The following is a 10,117-nucleotide window of genomic DNA, read 5'->3' as shown; positions in this document are numbered from 1 at the left end:
CTACAAACAAAAAGAGAAGAAAGGGTAAATAATATTATTACATAAAATGGCCGAAGCTGATTTTTTTTTATAATTTGTTATTGAATGAATGAATGAATGAAAATGAAACACAGTTGATCTTCATTTCGGTTCAGAAATGATCAATCATCGCCTTAGGTACGTTTCAGTCTTCCCAGACCTCATCACAGTGGCTATATGATCAGCTCTGAATCGAAATGAAATCAAACTGTTTAGTCGAGGAAATGAAGCATTATGGCTCGCAATTTTTTCGTCCAGCATGGATTTACTTGAAATTTTCACAGAAGGTAGGGAATAGTCCAAGGATCATTTTCTACATCATGCCGCTATCATACGCTAAAACCTTGGGGTGGTTGCCACCCCATCTCGGGGGTTGGGAATTTTTTATTGCATTTTAACCATGTAAATCGATGTAAAAATTGATTCTAAGAAAAAAATGTTTTTTACATTTTCTTCGTAAAACTAATATTTTTCGAGTTATTCGTTGTTGAAAGTAACAGTTTTTCGACGGAAAAATCGACTTTTTGAGAGAGTTTTTTGAGAATAACTCGAAAAATATGCATTTAATCAAAAAAACTGTAGATATCAAAATTGTATCTTTTAGTAACACAAACCAAACTGTTTTTCTATAATATTTTTACGACCAATACAAACCGAGATACGGCATGTTAAATGTTAGCTTTTTTCGTCAAATGCATAATTTGAATTAATCAAAGCCAAATAACGGGAAAACTTTGCATTTTCCAGGAAAACTTATATGATGTTTTTTCAAGCATACAATACAAAGTAAAAAGTTCAAAAAAATAATAAAAAGTTTCTAGCATAAAAATTGAGCAACTTATGATCAAAAAAAGTCGGTACCTGTTTTTCTCTACGAAAAAAAAAACAGTGAAAACAATCCCCTAACTACCCCCGTAATTAAAAATTGGTCTTCGGCTTTCTGTAATTCCTTTTGTATTTATATTATCAATACACTCAAGAAGTTTGACCTATTTAAAAGGCCCAATTTTAGAAAAATTGGAGTTTAAGAAAAATTGATTTTTTGCAATTTCGCATTTTTTTATCATTTTCTTCAAAATATCTCCGAAAATACTGGAGTTACGAAAAAAATTATAGATTACTAAATTGTAGCTTTTTTAATAACTAAAATTTCCTTATACATAGATTTTCATTACAGTGACTAGTTAGCGAGATATAGCTGTTTAAAACATCTATTTACGAGCAAACACCCCCTTATTCGAGCCCTTTAAACCCACCTCAATTAAAAATTAAGGGATCCTACGGAATTTAATTTACATAGTCTTATAACTCTTCAAAAATCCTACAAAACCATTATTGAAAAAACTATTTATCGTCAAAAATGAAAGAGCTATGTTTATAAAACTATTTTTTTTTAGAAAAATTCGAATAGTCTCCTTATAGGGCATTTCAATGTATATAACACCACAGAACCGGTTCGTATACTAGATGATGAATAAAAAACTATTTGTATGTGTATTTTTACATATTTGTAAATTCGTATTTTTGTGTAAATAAATGTTTTTGTAATTCTTTAATTCTACTTTTTTTTCTGTTTAGATCTATTAAATTATCTACTTATAAAAATTGCAATGTTGTTAAGGGTGGTTTTTAAGGGTTGAAATAATATGATATTATATCTAGGATATATCCTAAAGTATAAAACAATCATTATTTAACCAGTCAAAAACAAATTTTACCCATATTAAAGTTTTCAATGTTTTTATATAATTTTTGACAAAAAGGGGTAGTTTACACCACTAAAAATAATCAACGCCCTTGATCATGATATAGAATATGAAGTACAGGGTAAGGTGATCCTAACCTCAAATTTTTATGTTAATTGATGCAAGCCGAAATTATTCTTTTAGGATAAGTAAACTTTTTATATATAGCTCCAACAAGGGTGGTTTTAAGGGTTGAAATATGATATTATATCTTAAAGCATAAAACTATCATTATGTAACTAATAAGAAGCAAATGTTGACAATATTAAAGTTTAAAATGTTATTTTATAATTTTATACAATTAGGGGTGGTTTTCACCCTTAAAAAACCAAAAGCGTACAACGGTTCAATATAGAAAATGAACTAGAGGGTAAAATGAGCCTAATCCCAAATTTTTGTACAAATCGATGCTGAACGAAAAAATTGCGAGGTTTTGCCATTTTTAAAGCTTCATTTCCTTGACTAGTCTATTTAAGCAGAATTATAAAAATAATTCACGTTTTGGAAGCTGTAGCGACATCTATTATCGAAATGAGAAGTCCCAGTCCCAACCGTAAATCTGAAAACATGAAAAAAAAAATATATTGTAGACCCTTTCGTCTCCTTTATTTGTCCGCTTGCCTTATAAATTATAAAAGGTAGAGATTAAGGATGTACCCAGAAATTGGTTCCACGGTAGAGGTTTTCAGATGTACGGATCTGGGACTTCTCATTTCGTTAATTTGTTATTATTGGCCAGTTTTTTTTATGTTTCATCACCATAAATTGCCTTTTTTGAAGTTACGTATTTTAAAAAATCTTACCAAGAGCTGTATGTGCGCCGCTGAACAAGATGGCCGCCATGGCGCCGATGAGACCGCCACCTGCGGTCAAAAGTTGGAAAACGCCGGCGTGCCACCTCGTGAAGCCGGACTTAAGCAAGATGGCGAAGTCTCCGACTTCGTGGGGGATTTCGTGGACTAAAATGGCGAAGGTGGTCAGCAGTCCTAGTCTAAGGGATACCAAGAAGGCGCCACCCAATGACAGACCGTGGGTGAAGTTGTCCATGGTGTTAGCTACCAAGTTCAAATAACCGGAAACCTACAACAAAAAATTTGAAAATTTAATAAGTAATAATAATTACACTTTTATAAAAAAGAAATTTTTATAATACCGCGTTTTTATTATTTATGACACAACATAAAAAAATTATTATAGAAACAATTATTTTTCAAATCAAAATGTCAATTTTAAAAACAAAAAGGATTTCCGATACCCGTAATCGAATCCGAGTCTCCTGGGTGAAAGCCAGGTATCCTATCCACTACACGATATTGGATGTTGGGTATGGAGTATGGAGATAAATACTGGGCATACTGGAATAATAAAACTCTATGCATCCATGTAAAAAATCTGTTGAATATTGCATTGTCATAGAGTTTTGAGCTATTCTGAAAATTTCTGTTCCGTGGTGCGGGTTAACGGAATCAATTAAAATAAGTGTAAACAACGAACAGTAATATTTATTTTATTTTTGGTTAAAAGGCGTGCTTATTCATCTCTTGAGAGGGTTGTTTATTGTTTGAGGGCAGCGAGGGTGCGTCTGAACTGCGTGCCTGCCGTGACGATACTGCCGAGACCACAACACTATTATCATCATGTTTGCGGTTTTACAATATGGCTAGAAAAGGCAATAAATTACTACATCTGGCGTTTTAAAAGCTCAGAACCTTTCTGTAGTTTTAAGAAACGTCTTCGAATGCATTTCCAAAGTGCGTTATTGACATAAGGTCTGATAAGGTAATTAATTTATGGGGAATTCAGTTTGTTAAACTGAACACACCAAAAACATATGGTTAGGGATACATTTCGTTTCGTAAAACTTAACGGGCCCTTCTTAGCATCTGGTTTGTATATTAAATGTGGATTTAATATGACCCATATTATTTTGTTTTGAGAAAAGTTATTAAAAAATAAAATTAGCAAAAATAGTAATTAAAGCGTGCCGCCACATTTCAGATGTCTAAGTCTAGCTAGTCGGAAAGTATGTTTAAAATCGATTAAAAGATTTTTCTGGACACATTGACAAAGACAAAAAATAAGTGAAGTATATAAAAACGTTTTAATAATAATTATGTAGTTGTCAGTATTAACTTCCAAAGACAAGATATCCATAAAAGAAAGTGACTTCATCCTTATGTCTAAAAGATGACCAACATACATAACTAATGTTGTTCTGAAGCTATTTTCTTGTGGCATTTTTACAATTTTAACTATTTATAATGGGAAATAAGCCACAATATTATTAAAAAATGATTTTTATTAACGTTTCAACGCCCAAATCGGGTGCCGTTGTCAAAATACAAAATACTACTAACAGAAACAAAAATGTTGTTGCTTAGTAAAAAAATTCTTCTAATAATTTATTTAATTTGACTCATTTATATCGGCAATTCAGATACATATGATAGATTTTAAAGTAGAAGACTTTAAAATGATATTGCCAATATTTATGAGTTGCGTTCCTGGGACGACTTTACTGAAAGATAGTTCATTCGATTACATGAAATCAACCCCAACTCAAGAATATCCGTCACAAAAATTTAAAGATCACATGCTATGATTTTTTTGTGACGGATATTCTTGAATTGGGGTTGATTTCATGTAATCGAATGAACTATCTTTCAGTAAAGTCGTCCCAGGAACGCAACTCATAAATATTGGCAATATCATTTTAAAGTCTTCTACTTTAAAATGTATCATATGTATCTGAATTGCCGATATAAATGAGTCAAATTAAATAAATTATTAGAAGAATTTTTTTACTAAGCAACAACATTTTTGTTTCTGTTAGTAGTATTTTGTATTTTGACAACGGCACCCGATTTGGGCGTCGAAACGGTAATAAAAATCATTTTTTAATAATATTGTGGCTTATTTCCCATTATAAATAGTTAAAATACATAACTAATGTCAGAAAGTGTCGTGGGGCGAACTCTTGACTCATCACAATCTAAGAAATTCTGGGAAGATTTTCTTACTTTTTGAGAACGATTTCCGGAGTGGAAATCGAAACGTAAAAACATGCCACAAGAAAACCTCAAAGCATGTTTCAGAACCTTGCTAAAGAATGGAATGATAAAGGATTCAAAAACCCAACAAAGAAAGAAGAATATCAAAATACTCTCCAAATAAAACTTAATGGAACCAGAGAGGAAGACTTGCAGAGGAGGAATGAAGACAATTAAAAACCAATATTAGCGAAATCTGCAGAGGAAACTGTCGGAAAGAAAGAGAGGAAGATACTGCAGAAGAGGAATAGAGACAATTAAAAACGGTAACGAAATCTGCAGAGGAAACTGTCGGAAAAGCCAAGAGACAAAGAAATTCGGAATGGGATGATGATGAATGCAGAACTACAGTAGAGGAAAAAAGGCAGGCTAGATAGACTTAATCAACTTCAAAGGAACATCAGAAATTGTAGGGAAATTTATAAGGAGAAAAGAGCGACTAGAATATGCAGAGGAAAAAAAGAGAGGCTTTGAAAAAACAAGTACAAGAAATCCTAGAGCATAACAACAGACACGAAAGCAGAAAATTCTATAAAAGAAAACACAGTCGTTTACCAAAATTGACGATATGCAAGGGCAAGAATGGAGAATTACTAACAGAGAAGAAGATAACATTTTCTAAAAATTAAAAGCCAAATATATGGATTTTAGCATATTAATGGAGTAAGTATAAGTTAACGTATGAAGCAGAGACACTGACTCTAACCATGGCAACAGCGTCGAAAATGTGGGTTGCTCAAAGACGTATGGAAAGATCCATGCTGGGCGTAACCCTACGGGATAAAATAAGAAATGAAGATCTCAGACAAAGAACCGGTATCGCAGATGTTATAGAACGTATCACCAGGCTCAAATGCAACTGGGCAGGATACGTCGTCAGGCCGAAGATTTCAAGATGGACACGAAAGCTAATGTAATGGAGACCAAGAGAAGATAAACGCAGTAGAGGAAGCTACCGCCTACACGATGGACAAATGATATCAGGCGGATTAGTAAAAAGTGGCAACAGTCAGCACAAAACTGTGAACTGTGGAAACAATTAAGGAAGACCTATGTCCAACAGTGGACGTAAATTGGTTGGATGATTATGAATGGAGTAAGTAAGCAATTTGTCTGTTGTGAAAGTGTTTGTCAACATGCAGACAGCAATTTTGTTTTTTTTCTTCAATTCCTTCATCTCTGTCACCTCGCAAAATAATTAAGAAACGCTACTGGACCATTAAGCGATATGATTCTTTGTATTACTATCACTACTATAAATATAGATTTGTTATTTGTGTTTAAAATAAATTTAGGCCACAGACAGTGACTTACAAAAGGTCACATAAATAAACAGTGGGTTTTTCTACAAACTTGTTGTTATTGCAGATCGAGACTGATTTATCTCTGTGAGATTTTTTATAATGGCTTAGTTGGATTAATTAGAATTACAGGAAAACATAGATGCTAATGAAACAAGCATAGCAGCGTTATTATTTCAACATTTATTAAAAAATAGATAAGGACAAGAAACAACTGCCAAGAAAACAAGGGAAAGAGCTTGGAAAAAATAATTAAGAAAGAAGATCTTGTTGAGCTTGACACTAGGCCACCTAGGCTGACATTGTAGTAAGGGACATGACACCATGACAGGTGTAGGTAGCATAAGTGGGGGATGGCAATATCGCCAATATCTCCGGTAAAATACCACTATGTATTTTCATCGTTTCCGTTTCTTTACGTACTCGTACAATAAACTATGGTATTATTTAAAATATTCTGGCAATGAACTATTCATTTTTCATTGTTTACTCAATTGAGAACAATAGTTATGTTATGATTAATTTAAATAAATCATTGACATTTTCATTAGTTATTCCGCTCATGTGAGTGACGTCCGAATAAAGACGACCTGGAAAATTTGTTTGGTTTGTTTATACATATATGTATTTATTATGTGTAATATAGCTAATTAGTTTTTATTAAGACGTTCGATTGTTGTGTGAAGGTAATTAAATTACGGATAAAATATGTTGTGTACGAGGACTGAGCATTAATTTCCAGGAATTTTTGAATCGCGTGGCAACGTTGCCTTCGAGCATTGTGCTATTTGGTTAAGACGGGATCCAATGGAGTGTGGCGCGGCACGCTTCTCCAGTTTACGTCTGCAAAGAGAAATAGAACATAATATATAATAGTGAAAAGAAAAAAGACCATGGTTGGAACCTCACGTTACTGTGAAATTAATAAATTTTAATAATTTTGGACGAGCCGACGGGCAGATATTTTAACCTCTTAGTTAATGCACAAGCTCTTGCTTTTACTAAAGTACCAAATCTGAAGATTTTTAAAAACATATATGCCATAATTAGCCCAATGAGCCTCACTCTTAAGATTTTCCTAAGAATACTTCACAACAGAATTAGACGCAAATGCGAAGAAGATCTCGAAGATACCCAATTTGGTTTTAGAAATGCTATGGGTACCAGGGAGGCACTTTTTGCGCCTAACATCCTATTACCAAAATGCCATGATCTAAGAAAATATGTATTTGCATGTTTCGTGGACTTCGAAAAGGCATTCGATAAAGTACAGCATGTAAAATTAATGCAAATACTGAAAAATATCGGAATAGATGACAAAGATATTAGTGTCATTAAAAATTTGTACTGGAATCAAACTGCTACGGTCAAAATTGGAGATAACTACACCGATGAAATCTCCATACAACGAGGAGTCAGACAAGATTGCATTTTGTCACCAACATTGTTTAATGTTTACTCGGACCAGTTATTTAAAAAGGCACTTGAGAGACAGCCATATGGAATAAAAATCAACGGAGAACTACTTAATGTGATAAGATATGCAGACGATAAGTAATTCTGTCAGGTAATATTGAAGGTCTCCAAATTCTGCTTGATCGTATTCACGAGGTAGGAGAGCAAATGGGCATTAAAATAAACTCAAACAAAACCAAATTTTTTAGTGTTTAGTCGTGACCCACATCCCGATGCAAAGCTTCAATTAAACGGAGTCCAAGTTGAGAAAGTTCACAAAATGACATTTTTGGGGACTGTGATAACGGACCAACTAGATCCAGACATAGAAATAAAACGTAGAATAGCAATGACTAAAACTACTTTTATGAAAAACAGATGCAGATGCGGATGCAACTATATGCAGATGACATAGTTCTGATGGGAAGAGACAAGGAAAGATTAAAAGAAGCAGTAACAATCCTGTCAAATGAAGCACGGAAAAGAAGTCTAGAAATTAACGAAGGAAAACCAAAATATCTAATCTGCTCTAGAAGACGAGAGAAATCAAGAGAGTAGAAAACTACACTTTTGAAAGTTAAACAATTTAAATATTTGGGAGTAATTGTGAATGGCAAAAATAAGACAAGTGACAGAAGTAACGGAGCGAATACTAGCAGGCAACAAAACATACTAGAGATATCATAGGCTTCTGAAGGATAAGAACTTATCCAAAAATACAAAATTGAAAATATACAGAGTTGCAATCAGACCAGTACTTACATACGCAGCTGAGATAATGTGCCTTACGGAAAAAGATGAAGAAAAATTAAGAATGTCCAAAAAGAAAATCCTCAGACTGATTATGGGCCCGATAAGAATGGGAAACGGAGAGATGAGAAGAACATCAACTAAGAGACATAATGAAGGGAGAATATATAGATTTATTAAAGCGCAGAGATTGAGATGGCTAGGACACATAGAGAGAAGGAAAAATGACCTACTGATTAAAATCATCATATAAAAGCCAGAAACTGAAAGACAAAAGGGAAGGCCCAGAGGGAGATGGGAGGACCAGGTCATGAGAGATATCAAAATCCTGAATCTGAGAAACTGGAGGGTACTATGCACATATCGAAATGAGTGGAAGAAAATTGTAACGAAAGCCAAGTCATGCAATAAACTTTGACAAGCGAATCAAAGAGCTCTAAGTAAGAGCAGCAAATATTCCATCCGGAATAAAAGGCATTGATGATTATAATAATTACTTATCAACATTTCTTTACTTACCGATTTTTTGTGTTCGATTGGCTGACTCAGTCCTTTGGTATTGTTGTTCTCGACACTTTGCGATGTACTTTTCTCATTGTCTTCTATTTGTTCTATCACAGAGAATACCTTTTCGGCAGCCACGAAAACTATGAGCCCCGTTAATATCAATAGTCCGCTGTTTGAGATGTGTCCACTTCCTAGATAACAAAAACAATAAATTAGATTCAGAAAAACTAATTATTTACAATAGATTATTGGAACAACGGTAAACCGAACCACTAGGAAGTATGCTCAAAGCACTGATACACTTTGTATCTAGAAGGCACCGTTGTTCAGTCGTTGTAAATGGTAGGCAAGTAGTAAAATCCAGAAAAATAAGTTATTAATGGTCAGGTATCTAGTTTTATGGGCCCCGATAACCCAAGCCAAGACTTTTTAAATTATCAACAATTTAAGGGCAAAAGTAAAAAGTAAAGAATTTTGAATGTATATACATATTTGTAAGTAATTATTTGATCTCTTTTGTAAATCTTCAATTTAAGATTTGCTGATGAAACTACAGTTATAGCAGCAAATGAGCAAGAAATGTTTGATCTCCTGCGAAGAGTTGAGTACGAAAGCAATAGAGTTAGTCTGAAAATCAATAAAGCTAAGACAAAAATAATGGTGGTCAGGAAAACAATAGCTTGGAGAGATTAACGTGCAAGGGAGAAGATCAAGAGGACGATCACCAACTAGATGGTCCGACCAAATAAAGAATTTAGCTGGAAACTCATTCTGCAAAGCTCTTAGAGCAGCTGAAGATAGATACCAATGGAAAAAAAATGTAGGGAATATTGGAAGAAATCACGACCCTAAGTAATGGGGAAACGACAAGAGAGAGAATATTATTTGATAAAAGATAAAAATTTGTTGCTTAGAAAATTTGATATTGCGTTGAAAGTTGGGTCGTACTGTGTTAAAAATATAGTTAAAATTTTCAGAGTGATTCATCAATTAGTTTAAAGCAGTGGCGGCTCGTGACCTCAGTATGCAGGTAGGCTACAGATATACTTCGGGTAGGCGACAAAAAATATCCTACAGTTTGTTATACATTTTGAGCCGTCTTGCAATACTAAATGTAATCTATGAGCGCAACAATGTGTAAAAATTGCTTTTGGAGCATCTACTTTAATTTTTGATTGTAATCCGTTTAAAGAGCCAGCCATTACACTTGCACCATCGTAAAATTGAGCAATTAATTTATTTTTGTAATCATATGGCTCAAGCACGTTTGAAATTAAACTATATAGAGCGT

The 10,117-nt window shown here is 33.6% G+C and overlaps 1 protein-coding gene across 1 annotated transcript in view; it reads right to left on the bottom strand.

Annotated features, from left to right (window-relative positions):
• Window positions 1-10,117, bottom strand: part of LOC114325519 (zinc transporter ZIP13 homolog) — a 68,584-nt gene that overhangs the window by 2,572 nt on the left and 55,895 nt on the right. The window contains exons 3-4 of the mRNA XM_028273595.2: window positions 8,839-9,017; window positions 2,567-2,843 (exon numbers count right to left, since the gene is read on the bottom strand). Of these exons, the coding sequence (XP_028129396.1) occupies window positions 2,567-2,843; window positions 8,839-9,017 (456 nt within the window). The remainder of the gene's footprint in view (window positions 1-2,566; window positions 2,844-8,838; window positions 9,018-10,117) is intronic.

The sequence above is a fragment of the Diabrotica virgifera genome, chromosome 4 (genome assembly GCF_917563875.1).
Source record: "Diabrotica virgifera virgifera chromosome 4, PGI_DIABVI_V3a".
Lineage (NCBI taxonomy): Eukaryota > Metazoa > Arthropoda > Insecta > Coleoptera > Chrysomelidae > Diabrotica > Diabrotica virgifera.
This window is presented reverse-complemented; position numbering and strand designations above follow the sequence as displayed.